The 15,952-nt window shown below is 45.9% G+C and overlaps 1 protein-coding gene and 1 pseudogene across 1 annotated transcript; one reads left to right on the top strand and one right to left on the bottom strand.

The window, feature by feature from the left end:
- The first annotated feature begins 1,199 nt into the window (after positions 1-1,199).
- LOC123050814 (uncharacterized) lies at positions 1,200-4,956 on the top strand. Its single transcript, XM_044473545.1, has 4 exons — positions 1,200-1,213; positions 1,678-1,765; positions 3,554-3,868; positions 4,255-4,956. The coding sequence occupies exons 3-4, from the start codon at positions 3,557-3,559 to the stop codon at positions 4,780-4,782; spliced, it is 840 nt and encodes a 279-aa protein (XP_044329480.1). The 5' UTR covers positions 1,200-1,213; positions 1,678-1,765; positions 3,554-3,556; the 3' UTR covers positions 4,783-4,956.
- A 736-nt stretch (positions 4,957-5,692) lies between these two features.
- Positions 5,693-8,121, bottom strand: LOC123056180 (MEIOTIC F-BOX protein MOF-like; annotated as a pseudogene).
- Positions 8,122-15,952: the final 7,831 nt, after the last annotated feature.

Below are 15,952 nucleotides of genomic sequence, written 5' to 3'. Positions count from 1 at the left end.
GCGCAATCGAAAAACACAACATATGCAACTCTACACCTTTACTTTTCCAAACACCCACCTGTTAGCTCAGGAGACAAAATATACAGATCACATCATTAGAGAGCAGTCATGGGTCCAGGCCAAAAGAGAAACGCTTAAAGTGCATAAGAAATTACAGGAACCAAGTCCAGCTAGATGGCCTAGAGTTCGTTCCTCTCAGTAGAATAGGCATAAGATCTAGAGTTCATAAGTTGCACACTGCGGGTTCTACACCATTCCTCTCAGTAGAATCGGCATAAGATGCTTTAGATGGGTTTAAGCCTTGTATTTCCGACTGGTTGAGACATGGCAGATCCACAACAACCTGCATCTTCTAACCGTTACTCGAAATTAAATCCTGTACAAGAATGGAAAAACAATGTAAGTCTCTGGTGTATTGCATAAGTAAAAAAGTGCTCAGTTACTCCATAATTAAAATGAAGATACTGGAACAAAGTTTGGTAAGTATGAATGTATGATGGAGATTTACTTTACCAGGTGTAATTTATCTTAATATGAATTTCGGCACAAACTCCACTATATTTGATACTCCCTCCGCCCAGAATTACTTGTCGGAGAAATTGATATATCTAGATGTATTTTAGTTCTACATACATCCATTTTTATCCATTTCTGCGACAAATAATTCCGGACGGAGGGAGTATAAGCCACTTCTAGCTGATAATTTAACACGAAAACATATAGCTAAACTGCTCCCAAACAAGAACACAGAAAATGTCAAAAGCAATTTCACGGCAAAGGAAATGTGAAATAAGCAATCATGGCATACACTACTTGACATGTTATGTATAGACTTATTTTTGAAGAAAACGTCACGTATAACTGTAAAGACTCCCAATGCAAGGATGCGTTTGGATGCTGGGCTATCCCTCCATGGGACAGGGATAGCAGTTTTTTAAGTGGATAGCAGTCGTTTGTTTCACGCGCGAGTTGGGATAGGGATGGCTAGATGCTTCGAATATTCGTCCAAAACTCGGCTCCGCGGGTCCGCGAAAATCTCGCGGATGTGGGCATCCCGCGCGCGCGGGGGGCGCGAAGGGAGCCCGTGAAACGTTTTTCAGCGCCGTCTCGTTTCATTCGCCTCCCACAAAAGGGCAACCTTATCTCTTTTCCCCTTTCCATTTCACTTCTCTCCTGTCCAGTGGCGGCGGCAGATCGAAGCCCGACGACGGCGGTGAGTGCGTAGCGGCGCCAGCAGATCGAAGCCCGACGACGGCGGTGAGTGCGCAGCGTCGTGGCTCTCTCCTTCTTTTCCTCCGCTCCTCATCTGCCATCAGAGGTCATGGTGGCGGCGGCCAGCCAGGTGAGTGCCGCGCGCGGCCGCCGGAGGCCTGAGGATAGCGGCGCCGTCCCTGCTTCTCTCCGGCCGGCGCGCCTGCTGTGCGCCCCGTGCGCGGGTGCTGCGCCGGCCCTGCATCTGTCCGGCAAGTGCGCATGCTGTGCGCCGCGTGAGAGCAGATGTTGTGCGCGGTACGCCGGCCTGCTAGCTGCTTGGCCCTGCTTGCTGCGTGGATCTTGCTAGCTCTGCAGCCAAACTTGCTTTGTGTACTGCGGCGGCCAGATGTACTGATGTGTGCTTTCTCCATTGATTTTCTATCCAACATGCTAATCTTTTTTTGTTGTTTCTTTGTGCTGCAGTAGCTCAGGTCAAAGGCAGGTCAAAGGCGACAGGGAAGTCAGGGACTACTACATCTTCCTATCGTTGATTTTCTCTCCAAAATCTAAGGTAACTTGTTAACTGCTCCTCCTATGTACTGCTTGACAGAGGATGTACATGTTGACTTGTTCCTGCTGAAGTTATATCATTTGTACTATTATATTGTAGATGGACAAAAAGACAAAGATGTTAATTTGTGCGGCAGTGGCACAATGGTTTATCAATATGATAGCTTTGGTTGTTCAATCTAGAAAAAGAAAAAGGAGAGAAGCAATTACATATGCCCCAATCGATGAGAGAGATAGGATGAGAAGAGAGTACTTTGATAACAAAGTATGGAAAAATGATACAACTAGTGTGAACATGCTCAGGCTTCGGAGGGCACCATTCTTTCGGTTTTGTCAACTCTTTAGAGATCGCAATTTGCTAAAAGACACAGTCCATATGTCTATTGAGCAACAAGTAGCAATGTTTTTGCACACCATTGGTCATAATGTCAGGAATAGGGTAATTGGAGGGAATTTCGGTAGATCCGGGGAAGTTGTTAGCCGGTATTTCCATAGAGTACTCCATGCAATTGGTGAGCTTCGAGATGACCTTATTAGGAAGCCTTCATTGGAGACTCAAACCAAAGTAGAAGGAAACTACCGGTGGGATCCATACTTTAAGGTATGAGATTGAGTGACAACTACATTTTGTCATTGTAGAAACAAATCTGTTTAGATCCTAATTTTTTGGGTGTTATTTCCATCAAATAGGATTGTATTGGAGCTATTGATGGCACACATGTACGTGCCTCTGTTACTCCTGATATGGAGCCTGCCTTTCGTGGTAGAAAGAAACATACTACTCAAAATGTGATGGCGGCTGTTGATTTTGATCTTCGATTCACATATGTGTTGGCTGGTTGGGAAGGGACAGCACATGATGCTACAGTTTTACGTGATGCTTTAATACGTGAAAACGGTCTACGTGTCCCACAAGGTAATAGATTAACTGTGTAGATACATGTTGTCAATGAGATTTTGGTATATATGTAAGTAACCCAAATGTTTGTCATACTTAGGAAAATTTTATCTAGTTGATGCTGGATATGGAGTCAAACCAGGGTTCTTGCCACCTTTTCGTGGTGTGAGGTACCATTTGAATGAGTGGGGAAACAATCCTGTGCAAAATGAGAAGGAGCTGTTCAACCTTAGGCATTCTTCTCTTCGCACAACCGTAGAACGTGCATTTGGGTCATTGAAGAGAAGATTCAAAATTCTTGATGATGCCACTCCATTCTTTCTTTATCCTACTCAAGTAGATATTGTTGTGGCTTGCTGCATCATTCAAAATTGGGTTCTAAATGATGGGATTGATGAATATATCATACCTGAGGATGAATGGGTGCCAAATATCACTCATGCTTCAACATCAACTGGACAAGCAGAAGAACATGCATACATGGTTAACTTTAGGCAAGGCCTTGCTGATCAAATGTGGGAAGACCGACAAAACTATATGCAACATCAAAACGTGTAGTAGCTACCATGTCATTTAGTTTGCTGCGACAATCTATTGTACTTTCTTGTTGGAACTATTGTTTTTGCTGGAATTACTTTGTAATGTCATTTTATCCGTTGTAATATTTGCTGAATTGGTTATTCGTCTCCAAATACTTGTGGAATTGGTTCTTTATCTCCAAATGCTTGCTGAATTGGTTTATTATCTCTAAATACTTCTTGAATTGGTTTTTTATCTTCAAATACTTGTTGAATTGGTTCTCTATCTCCAAAGGCTTGCTGAATTGGTTCATTATCTCTAAATACTTGCTGAAATTTATTCATTGTGTCTAAATATTTGTTGCAATTTCAGGATATGGCTGCTAGGCAAATTTCATGGACACCTACCATGTCATCATACATGCTAGCGAACCTATGTGCTGTGGTGACCGGTGGCCATAGAACCGGTACCGCCTTCAAGAATGTACATTGGAATGCTTGTGCCATGGCTATGAATGAACATTTTAACCGCACTGACTTAATTGGAACCCACATCACAAATCATACAAGGACATGGAAGAGGAAGTATAAACAGATAGTGCACCTCAAATCATTGAGTGGTGCACTTTGGGATGAAGAGAACTTTATGATTGTTCTTGATCATGAGCATTACACAAACCACATTAAGGTATCTATTTCACCGCCCTTTTAGTACTTGATGAATTTGGTTATATATATATATATATGCAAATCCTTGCTGAAATGAGCTATTTCTTTGCTGGAATGACTCCATTCACTGCTGGAATAAGTAATTTTATATCAAAATCCTTGCTGATGAGCTTTTTCATGCATTATCACTTGCTTGCACTTCTTTATACTCCATTTCCTTGATGGGATAAGTACTTTTATATCCAAATCCTTACTGAAATGAGCTTTTTCATGCATTATATCTTGCTGGAATTTATTCTTTCATGCATTATAGCTTGCTGGAATTTATTCTTTCATGCATTATAACTTGCTATAATTTATTTGTATTCCCATTCCTTGCTAAAATGATTACCTTTGTTTATAAAGGACCACAAAGAAGATGAACCCTTCCTTAACAAGCCTATTAAACATTATGAAGAGATGCTGGTTATCGTTGGAGCTAGCATGGCTACAGGGCAATATGCAAAAGGCTCAAGTGACCCTTTAGGTACAGATGTGATTGATCTTGAAGAACCGAAAGCCAACAAAGCTGCTGCCCCTCATGAAGAGGTTTCCCAATCACCCACTTGTGGCGAGTCAGCTGCTCCCAAGTTGAAGAAAGCCAAAACCAATCCTTCTGCAGAAGACAGGATGCATGCAACCATAATGGCTTCAAGTGAAAGGCTTGCTGTTGCCATAGAGAAACTTATTAGCAGCGCCAACCCCGCCATTGATGGTCTTTGGGATGAGATGAAAGAACTCCCTGGTTTTGATTTGGATTCCCTTGCACATTACTATGCCTATTTGGTTGACAATCCTCGTGTTGCAACAGCATTCAAGGTCTTGGGAGATGTCCAGAGAAAGGTTTGGGTCTCTAGGTATGTGAAGAGTACCTTCCCTGAAGCCGACGCATGATGAGTTTATATGGGTAGTTTGACTTGTACTTTTGATGACAACCAAAACAATGGAGCTAATGGCTTGTATGGACTTGTTCTTTTGATTACAACCAAAACATTGAACTATGCATGGGTTGTATAACTATATATTTGATCAAGTATTCTATGGAATGTCGAGCTATATATTCTATTACTTGTTGAAATGCTTTTTTCATGCATTATTACTTGCTGAAATTTGTTCTTTCATGCATTATAATTTGCTGAAATTTGTTCTTTCATGCATTCTAACTTGTTGAAATTTATTTTTTCGTTCATTATAACTTGCTGGAGTTTGTTTTGGTATGGTGCTCAAGATTCTAAAAATGTTCTTATACTTGCTGTTGTACATATCATATTTGATTGCCTCATATTGAAAAATGGCTAACCTCACCCACCAACCAAACAGAAAAATGGCTATCCCCAACCAAAATTAACCTTCAAACCAAACAAAACATGGGCTAATCTCATCCATCAACCAAACAGAAAATATGGTTATCCTTATCCTGCTGGATAGGGATGCCCATAGCCACCCCAGCATCTCCTTCTATCCAAACGCATCCCAAGTCTTGGCTCAGATCCTCACAATCTCCTCCGCTCTCTCTGATTTCAGTGGATACAGACACATACACACGGAGTGTTTCAGAACGATGCCCACTTCATAGTTTCAGAGCAAAAACAGAGTAACTGAAACACAGAGGATAAACAGTAGTATATGGGTTCCGGGCAACACACACCCCTTTTCTTTTTCAGTAAGCCTGTTCAGTACAACAAATGCCTGACTTACACATGATTCGATTGCCAACACAACCGACTTAAACACTGAACCTATGCACGCAGCTGGTTCAGCTCACCAAGACAGAGACGCATTTGGTCACCTGTGCAACTTGGCTTCAGTTGCAGGCAAACTGCAGCACGCCGCTGCACTTCGGCATACCACACAGTTGTACCGTTCACACTTATGCACACAGGCATGCACTTATTCAACTCAATGACACAACAATAGGCTTAAATCTAACAGCAAGTCTATAAAAATACCAAAAAAATTAGTGCTAGAATTACAATCAAACTGAGTGTCGAATTTTAGCCCACAATGGCAAGGAGCATCTAAGATCTAGCGAGCCTATAAATTTTGCTATTTATTAGCACAAACTATTCGACAACACAATGAGTCAAAATATTGTGTTACTATGCATTTGGGTTACTATCAGTGCAAATGAACATGTGAAGAACTGAAGATATTGTACAATAACTCTAGCACTAACTTAGTGCTAGATACATTCATTTGAGGGACAATTTTTTTCGGATGGAGGGAGTATATTAAATCTAATTTCAGAATATAGAGAGCATGTAAAGTGTCATTAGTCAACTTATGTATGTTAAATGCACACAGGAACTTCAGAACTTTGAGAATTCTCTCGTTGACCACATCACACTTGACTTCAACTACGTTAAGGTGCTCTGATATTGCAGATGGTTTCTCCATGCAACAGTAGCTTCCTTTTATTTCCAATTTGGGATTTTGCCCCTGTGGTAAGCAGAAACGTTTAACAAAAATAGATAATCAATAATAACTTTATCAGTGCAGCAATTGTCCATGTTAGATGATTTATACCTTGGGAAAAAAGATGATTTATACCTTGGGAAAAAGTTCAAGAGTGAGCTTCTCTAGAACTGGTGAGTTTTTCAGAATGCAAGATAGTGGATGCAAATCAGGAGCCTCGCACCAGTACTCATTGAGTGATAAAGTCTTTAACTTGCAAAATGCAGGGCAGTGCTTCAAATCTCTTGAGAAGATAAACTGAAACAGTAATGCAAAACTAAACAATCAATGAGAATGAGAGATAAAGATCAAACTCTAAGAACACAACTGCCCCACCACCCCAGTTGCTGGTGATGCATATGTTATCAGTTTTCTTTTGCCTGTTTCCAGCAATGATGTTGATAGTGCAGAACAAGAAAAGGGATAGCATAAAGGAGGTAAAGACAAGTGGCTCAAGTGGCATACCTTTCCAATTGTAGATATCAACTTGAGGTGTTTAGCACTTGAGATACCACCTAGAAGCACACAATCGCTGTTGCAATCGTCGCTAATAGGAACACAGTTCTTACATGTAATATCATTAGCTCCACAGAAAACACCAGATTCATAATTCAAGCAGACATCGTGGCAGTCCTTGCCTAGGTAGACAAATGCAGTATCTAGCAACGCCAAAGGGGCTGAACCATCAAACGCATCTAGTTCCAGAGAGACAAGGCCCAGAGTAGAAACACAGATCCGGCAATCCAAGTCAGAGCGGCAATCGGTGATGCTCAAATGCTTCAGGGAATGAGATGATATCTTATTAGCATTGATGAGGCAATTAAGCATCTTCAGATCCTCCAATGCTGGACACCTAGCAAAATAAAGGAAGGCCTTCTGTAGGGCTACACCCTGAGGCTTTGTTTGACAGGAAGGGATCGTGGAGGTTTTGGGAGGAGGGGATTTTAGAGGATTTGGTGAATCCTCCTCTTTCATCCAATCCCCTTGAAAGCTTAAATCCTTCTCCAGCCACACATCCCCTCCAGCCACGCATCCCCTCCGCGAGGATGGCTGCTGCCGCCAGCGGCGCGAGGAGAAGGCTCGGTCTCGCGCGTGGCTCCAATTCCACGAGGCCCTCCTCGTGCCTTCTGACCCGCGTGGGTCGAGGCGGATCGAGGGGGAATCAGGTGGATTGGGCCAGCGAAACCTCGTCTGCCAAATGGGCCAAGGAGGAATTGTAGAGGATTCTGGGCCACGCGTGGAAAATCCACTCGATACCCCCCGAAACCTCTCGTGTCAAACGAAGCCTGAAGGTCCAGCGTTCTCAGATGCTGAGAGACAAGACGCAGTTCTCAAAAAAAAAAAAAAAAACTAGGCAGTGGTATTGGATGTCGCCACAGACATGAAGGGTGAGCACCCGAACTTTGCACATCACAGCAGAACGGACCCATAGGTTCACATAGGGTATGTCGTCTTCTAGGAAAGTGTCGAATCTGGTCTCAACAGTGTCTAGGTCCGTGCGCTCACGCAGGACCAGCAGATAGTCCACGAACTTACGGATGTCTTGGGCCTGCACAGGCATCTCGTCGTCGTCGAGGCCAACAATGCGCAGGCCTGTGGCGGACCTCCAGAGGTCGCACCAACGGCGGGCGAGCACGCACGTCCGCACAGCCGCCTGCGCTGGCAGGAAAGAGAGCAGGTGGTGGAGCATATTGTCGGGGAGGGTGCCGATGCGGTCGGTGGCGCACACCGACGGCGCACCCTTGCGCTTCTTCCTAGTAGGCATTCTGTCGAGTAGGCTGCGGGTGTGGTCGGCGCTGCGGAGCGAAGAAACGATTAAACGACGAGTGGGGATGGGAATGGGATGGAGCGTATGGATGCTTCTCGGCCACTTCGCCTCGTCTCACCTCGCCGCCGGCAAGTCCCCTTCTCTAAGAATCGGAGGTTCGACTTCCGGTCTTCGGCCTTCCTGTTTTGAAGCCGCCACCGCTCAAGAAGCTGAGTGGACTGTTTTTTACAACTCAATCTTCTATATCTAAATAGCTGCCCACTAACATATTTCTTTCAACATGCAAGCATGCCACCTCATCATTCAACTTGCATAAGAAAGGTCCACCTTAACATGCAACTATGTATATTAAAAATCCACTTCAGCATGCAAAACATGCTGCATGTAAAATTCCATTCTATTATGATATTAGATTTAATTCTTATATAATTTTAAAAACTATTATTTCAAATATTCATGTTCCATATAACCAAAATCTCACTAAAATATGATGAGTCGTAATCCCCGGTCACCCAGCGGTGGGGCCATCAGTCATAAGAGTAACTGATCAATAGGAAGTTTGAAAAAAAACTAGATCCCGTAAACATAGAATAAAAATAGATTTAGAGGAAGATGTTTTATGGCATTTAACAAAATAAGTTTTTTGGAAAACTTTCCCTAAAATTTACAAGGTAAACATTTAGACCCGGCGCACCGGCCGAAACGTTGCGCCGGTCGCCTCCCACCACACACGGGTCTTGTGGGGCCAACCACCACTTTCCTTCTTTACTGCCTTATCTCTTTTAGGACCGAGCATGTGAGTCTATCGTCTCCATCACATCTTCTTTTTTCTTCGTCGCTCTGCCATGGCATCCCTCGATCTCACGCGCCCTGCGGCCTCCACATCCGACTACGCGTGAGCACCCATACAGGGGGCATGCAAGAGCTCGCTGATTTTCCGTGCTGTGTGGCGCGGCTACGTGGCGAGACGAGCCTGATGCTTGTCCTGCGGGGGCGACGGCGCCCCCCGATTCCACGGCTGCGACAAGCCAGGCAGGCCGCACAACGGTTAATCGACGACGGGGACGCACTGCAGGCTGCTACGGGGCTATGGCGTCGTGCACTACTACGAGCGGCAGCTCACCGGCAGTGGTGCGGCCGGTCCGCGGCGGAGGCTATTGCGTCCAACACGACAAATACTGGGACCGGCGGCGACGCGAGGGGGGGGCACTACTAGGGAAAACCCTAGCAGTAGCGCGGGTATTTTGCCTATCAGTAGCGCGGGACGACGCGCTACTGATAAGGCGCTACAGCTAACGTGTAGCAGTAGCGCTTGTCGTCCCACGCTACTGCTATCCATGGCTAGCAGTAGCGCGCTTTAGTGAAGAGCGCTGCTGCTAATATCTGCAGCCCTTTTTAGCAGGAAGCGCTACTGGTAAGGCAGCGCTACTGCTAACTTTGTTCCCCTCACTACTGCTAGTTTTATTAGTTTTTTTCTGCATATTTGTTTTGTATTTGAATAGGCTTTATACAATAATCTTTAGCATATCATACACATACAAATGTAATCATAGCATATACATACAAATAGTCTCATCAAATCATGTCATCATCATAATCATCATCCAACACAAAGTGGTCTCTCGTCATCATCTCAAAAATAGCGATACAAGTCTCGATTACTTGCAACTACATCGTCATCCATCTAAACAATGATATACGCGAGAAGAGCTATCACTTTGAGTGAGAGCGGAACTATGCAGTACATGAGTTCGTATCCCTCTCTCGCATTAGCGTGAACCTAAACTAACTACTGCCTGTCGCTCGGAAACCGGAAACCGGTACACCTGGGCCTGACACTCCGGCCACTCGTCGTATATATACTCCTGGCGTAGCACTTCTTCGCCATCGATGATCTATGCACCTGCATCGTCACATGAGTCGATGATATGCAACATATATAGTTGAGCAACAGAAAGAGACAGACTTGGCAAAAATAGAAGCAACATATCATAAGCATAAATAACAAAGTTGATCGTACCCAAAATGCCCTAACTAGAGTGATCGTCGCTAGTCGAGGAGGACGGTTTAATTACATCACAAATAAAGTTTCGTCGTGCATAACTCAAAGTTTCGTCATACAGAAAGTATGGACTAAACGGACACATTGTCATATATCGACAATCACTCCAACATGTAGTGCCATCCATCCAAGTCAGGGAGATAGTCCCCGAGCCTAGTGAAAGGCTTCAGGTCGAGACGCTGAGCGGCTACCCGTGTTCGGACGTCTTCCCGCGACATTTGTCCTTCTTCGTAGAACATCCCTGTTTTTCCGACGACCTCCTTCATGATGATTTGGGCAAGTTCGCGCTGGATGTGATAGAACTCAGCTCGAAGTCGATGATCCTCGATATCTCCTACGTTCTTTGCCCATTGCAGAATATGGGCATCGCCGGATGTAGGTGACATGCGAAGGTTCTGGTGATCCCGTCTGTACTCCAGCATGTGGTGTAGGACATAGAATCCATCATTAAGAGAATCACTCGGTTGCTGGATGCAGCAGAAGTCGGTCTTATGGCCGAAGGCGGGCCTGCCGTCCCTTCTCTTCTTGTCCTTGACCTCTCCACCCCGTGCGTCGTAGTAAAACATAGCACTGTCGAGAACATCCTTGATGTGGGTGTAATCCTTTTTGTTAATGTTCTTCGACGAGTCCAAGTAAAGAGTGTGGGAGTATCGAGGGTAGAGGATGATGAGGACGGCGCGCCCGCCGCTGCGCAAAATAAGTACACCTCAAATTAATTAGCCTCCACCGTGCAAATGAATGATTGAAATCGAAGGAAGGATATCCGCGCGGATGACTTTACAGGGGATGATAAGGCACGAGAATCGCCTCCTTGTCCTTATTGGCGAGCATGAAATTGACGATGTATTCCCTTGCGTATTCACGGTGCTTTGCGCAGACTCCCAAGAAGCCCCCTCATACATGAAGTACGGGTCAGCGACACAGATAGGAGGCATCTGCTCAACCCCGATGATGTAGTTCACGTGCAAGGCATAAAGGCGGACAAACATAAAATCCAGCTTCTTCACGTGAAACATGTCGAATATGTAATCGAATCGAAGGAAGAACTTCTCCGCGGGGAATGTGTCGACGTACGACAATTGCCGCGGAACGTTAACCATGTAGAGTGGGTATCCTGGATCTTTCGAGGCGATGAGACCTTTCTCTATCCGCAACACATCGTCATGAAGTCTCCTTAGATCGTCGAATCTGGCCCCTCGCGCTGCTGCAGGTAGGATTGGTTGACCGGGGATATGCCATTTATCCGCACCGGGGATATCTATACGGTCTTGAACCCGAGGCTGCTGAGGCGGCTGGATCATAGAATCAGCTTTTTGGCCTTTCCTCGGTCTCTTCCTAGACTTCTTTACTACCGGAAGGTCGTCCATAATACATTCAGCCTCCGTAGACGGCAATTCAGGCACCGACTCATGACGCTCAAACCCTAAGTAGGCACCAGTATTGACATACTGTTGAGTGCCATCGTCATCCTCATCCTCATCTATGGCAACGTCACCAGCGACTAATGGAGCCTTTTCCTCACCCCCTCCGCTATCACCCAGCACGACAGCCGACGCTAATTGGGTAGGTGAGGTGTTGATGTTCATACCTAACTACGTGCTCGTGGGTGTGCTCCCGGCCGCCTCCAGACGAAGCAGACTCTTTGGCCACAACAGGACCCACCCATTGCAACAATCACCAAGCCGCCGCGGGGTCTCGTCGTCATCCCCCACTAGTACCAGAGGAGCCAAATTCTCGTGGCCCAGTTTGACACTGGCCACGGAAACCTTGAAGACGTTCGAGGGGATCGGCCAGCTGTGGAACAATGGTTCCTCCGGCTTCATTATCATCGCGTTCCCCACGTCCACCTTCTGGTTGCCGGTGGTGTACAATATGGTGCACGGGGTTTCGTCGACCTGCAAAGAAAAGTCTGCGACGGGAGACATCCGAAAGGCAACGAAAACGGAAGATTATACATTTATTGAAGGGGGACGGTGTGACAGATACCGTGAGGGCGTCAAGCTCAGCCAAAGACGAAGCACCGCCGAGCACGTCCGGTGCCGAAGCCGGTGCGGGAGCAGGTGCAGATGCAGGTGCTGGTGCAACGCTAGTCGAGGCGCTCCCTAAGAAGTCAGCAAGGGGAAGTACGCTGCATTTTTTTTGGATTTTGCCCGGTCCAATTGAAAATGGCCGGAACCAAGGAAGTAGACATATCTACAACCACCTATTTTGCGGCAGCTACCGCTGTTGCGACTGTCTGAGATGATTTCTTCTCAACAGCAATCTCAACCTTCTTGTCGATGTTTTCTTCAGTTAACCTCCGTCTTTCCTTCCTCTCCTCCGTGGTCTCACGGTAGTACTTCTTCCACATGGCGCCGTCTCCGACACCGTGCACGCGTCCATACGACGGTCGAGTCTCCACCGGGAGTCGTTTCAATATGTTCAACACCCGGTTGAATGGAGTGTCCCACTTGGGCCTCGCCAACGCCTCAGACGGCGAGTCGCTTTCGGCCGCAATCCTGTGGTGCTCTCTTTGCAAAAGGCACAAGGATTGTTTACAAATATGACTAACGTGCAGTCGAATTGATCAAAAACTAAAATTACCAGCAGTCTCATGAACTCCGTCGTGACCGCGTTCGTCTCGAAAACCTTCTTCACTGGGTCCCAACGGTGCCGGGCCCTGAGGATGTCACGCTCCTGCGGGACGGTGAACTCCGTCAAGGGGTCTGGGATGCCCAGACTCGCAGCTTCCGCGTCCTCCTTGGCCCATATGGACCTCTTCCCGCCATAACCACGGCTTCCGAGGTGGTGGCACCCAATGTTCCTCTGTTGAAGCCCCTTCATGTACTTCGACTTTTTTTTGGCAGCTTCGGCCTCGCAAGATGCCTTGAATATTTCAAAGTCCTCTGCCGTGATTGTCGGATTATCCTTTACAATCTCGGAGTAGGGTTCCTTTTTATCGATGATCCTTGCTTTCATCCTTGTTTTCCAGGCGGCCAACGCGTCGCTAAACTTGGTCATGGCGTGTTTGTTTATCTTCTTCATTGTCGGGTCCTTATCTGGATCTTTATAATCCTTTTCATTCCGGCCCGGGAACAAGAATACCTGATGCAACTTCTTTAGGAGGGAGGGCCTCATATTATCTATCTTCTGTAGTTTCTCATCGTTGATGGTGGCGGTTGTCCGTACGATGCAGCCTATTTGATTGCCGTAGCACGCGCGCGCTTCCTCGGGCGCGTTTGGCTCAAAATTGCCGTCATCCACCTCCGTGACCACCAGTCTAGTAGTCCTGAGTTTGTTAGGAAGTCGTTGCCTCTTTGCTTTCGGTTCTACACCGGCTCCGCTCCCCGAGGCAGCGCCGGTCTCGATGCGTCGGTCTCAGCGCGGTCTCAGTCTAGCGCCGGTCTCAGTCTCAGCACCGGTCTGCGTGTCGGCCTCAGTCCCTGATGCGACCGGTGGGCCCAGCAACAACATCGGTTGATCGTCGGCAAGGCTCAAAAATTCGTCTGCCGCCAGGTAGACGTCGTCGCAATCACCAGAACCCTGTCCTTCATCGTTGCTAGCCATGTTTCCTACGATTAAATCTAGTCAATTAATTCTAGACCTAATAAAATGAATAATGACATAAAAAAGGCCTATGTTTTGCAGGAACGTTGACTCCTTCCCGGTGCGGCAAATCTCGGGCACTCGATATGTCCTAGTTTGTAGCACAAGTCATGCCGAAATTCACGGAAAATTTCGGCATGACCTTTGCTAAAAAGTGGACAAATCGAGAACCTGAAATTTGCCGGAACGGAAATGAATCAACATTCCGGCAAAACATAGGCCACTCAGCTTCATTCCCTGGAAATAGTGTTCAAATATCCATCTTCGACACCACAACACATGTCCAAATATACACGAGCAACCACATGTCCAAATATACATGTCCAAATTTCACAAGCTAATTCAAAAACAAAGTGTAGAAGAAAATTCATTTAACTACTAATAGAACAAAATTCAGTTAACTTTAGTGCTCTATAATGATGAAAGGAAAAAAATTCAGTTAACTACTAATTTCATTCATTTAGGTTATTCATTTAACTTCACCTAATTAACCTACTGTACCACTACTACTAGCAGCACTACTAACCTAATTAACCTAGCAAAACTCTACTGCCCTAACTAAAAAACATCTAATTAACATCTACTAGTACCACTACTGCCCTAACCTAATTAACATCTACTAGTATCACTATATACTACAAGCAGCATCTACCCTAATTAAACCCTACTGCCCTAACTAACTTTTGCTGTAAACCAATTTTTTTGCTCTAAACTAATTTTTGCTCTAACATCTACTACTTAACATATTTTGCTCTAAACTAATTTTTTTGCTATAAACTAACTTTTGCTCTACTAATTTTTGCTCTAAAATGCAGAGATAGAGGAGTGGGGGGAGGGGTGGGGGACTTACAGAGAGGGGAGAGACGGTGGCGGGGAGGTGTTCGGCGACGGGGGCAGGGGTGGAGAGGGCGGGCTCGGGCACGGGCAGCGGCGGTCCTGGGTGGGCTCGGGCGGCGGTGAAGTCGAGGGCGGCGATGGTGAGGTCGAGGGAAGCCTCGGGCGGCAGCGGTGAGGATGACGGCGGCCTCGGGGGGAGACGGTGAGGTTGCGGGTGTCCGCGCCGGCAGGAGACGGCGGCGAAGTGGGGCGACTGCGAATTGGGGAGATGACGGCGAGGGCGAGGGATTTGGGGGAGAAGTGGTGGCCGGGGGGAGGGAAACCGCTGTTTAAGTGAAACGTAACGGTAGCGCGTTCCTGAAAACGCGCTATAGCTAAGTTAGCTACAGCGCGTTTCCTGAAACGCGCTACTGCTATTCCTTTCTCCTTTTTTCATTTATTTTTATTTACATTTAATTTTTTCCTTTCTCCTTTTTCTATTTTTTTCATTTTCATTTACTTTTCTACTTGTTTTTCATTTCATTTTATTTTCGTTAGCAGTAGCGCCTTACACCTAAACGCGCTGCTACAACAAAATTAGCGGCAGCGTTGTTTAGCGCTGCTACTATGTGTAGCCGATCGGCTTAGTGGTGGGAATTTTTGTAGTAGCGCTTTTACAACGGGACGCGCTACTGCTATATATGTATCTGCAGCGTGGTTATTTCGCGCGCGCTACTGCTGTCTAGCAGTAGCGCCCTTTTTTAACATGCGCTACTTCTAAAGTTCTGTGTATAGGCTTTTCTCTAGTAGTGTGTGTGTGTGGGGGGGGGGGGGGGGGGGGGGGGGGGTTGCTGCAACCGATGAGGTGCGGCGCTGGAACCGCCCGCAGGATTTGCTTCAACCGGTGAGGGTTGGTGGTGGTCGGCGACGGTTCTATCCGCCATGAATTTTTTTTGTTACATCAATTTTTTTTGCTGGAACCAACTTTCGGTGTTGTTGCAAATTGAGAGGATGGAGGCGCCATCGCCGTATGATTTTTGCTACATCAAATTTTGGCTGGAACCACTTCAGATTTTTGCTGGATCCAGCATTTGACTTTGCTACAACAAACGAGGATGGCCCTGAGACGGCGGTGGACGGCATGATTTTTTGCTGCATTGACATTTCAATTTTGCTAAAAACCATTTCAATTTTTGCTGGAACTGTGTCAAATTTTTGTTGGAACCATGTTCAGTTTTTGCTGGATCATAACATTGTTTACTGAAAACAATTTTCAATATTTTGCTGGAACCACATCATTTTTTTGCTGGAAGCACATCATTTTTTGCTGGAACCATGTTTTTTTGTTTCAAACCGGCCACGCCTGCTCTCTGTTTTTT

Source organism: Triticum aestivum, chromosome 2D, assembly GCF_018294505.1.
Source record: "Triticum aestivum cultivar Chinese Spring chromosome 2D, IWGSC CS RefSeq v2.1, whole genome shotgun sequence".
NCBI classification, from domain to species: domain Eukaryota; kingdom Viridiplantae; phylum Streptophyta; class Magnoliopsida; order Poales; family Poaceae; genus Triticum; species Triticum aestivum.
The sequence above is the reverse complement of the archived record's forward strand: the minus strand, read 5'-3'. Positions and strand labels throughout refer to the sequence as shown.

Coding starts and splice junctions, on each gene's coding strand:
- LOC123050814 (XM_044473545.1), top strand. CDS start 3,557: ATGGCTGCTAGGCAAATTTCATGGACACCTACCATGTCATCATACATG. Junction 3,869..4,254: donor ATTACACAAACCACATTAAG/GTATCTATTTCA, acceptor TTGTTTATAAAG/GACCACAAAGAAGATGAACC.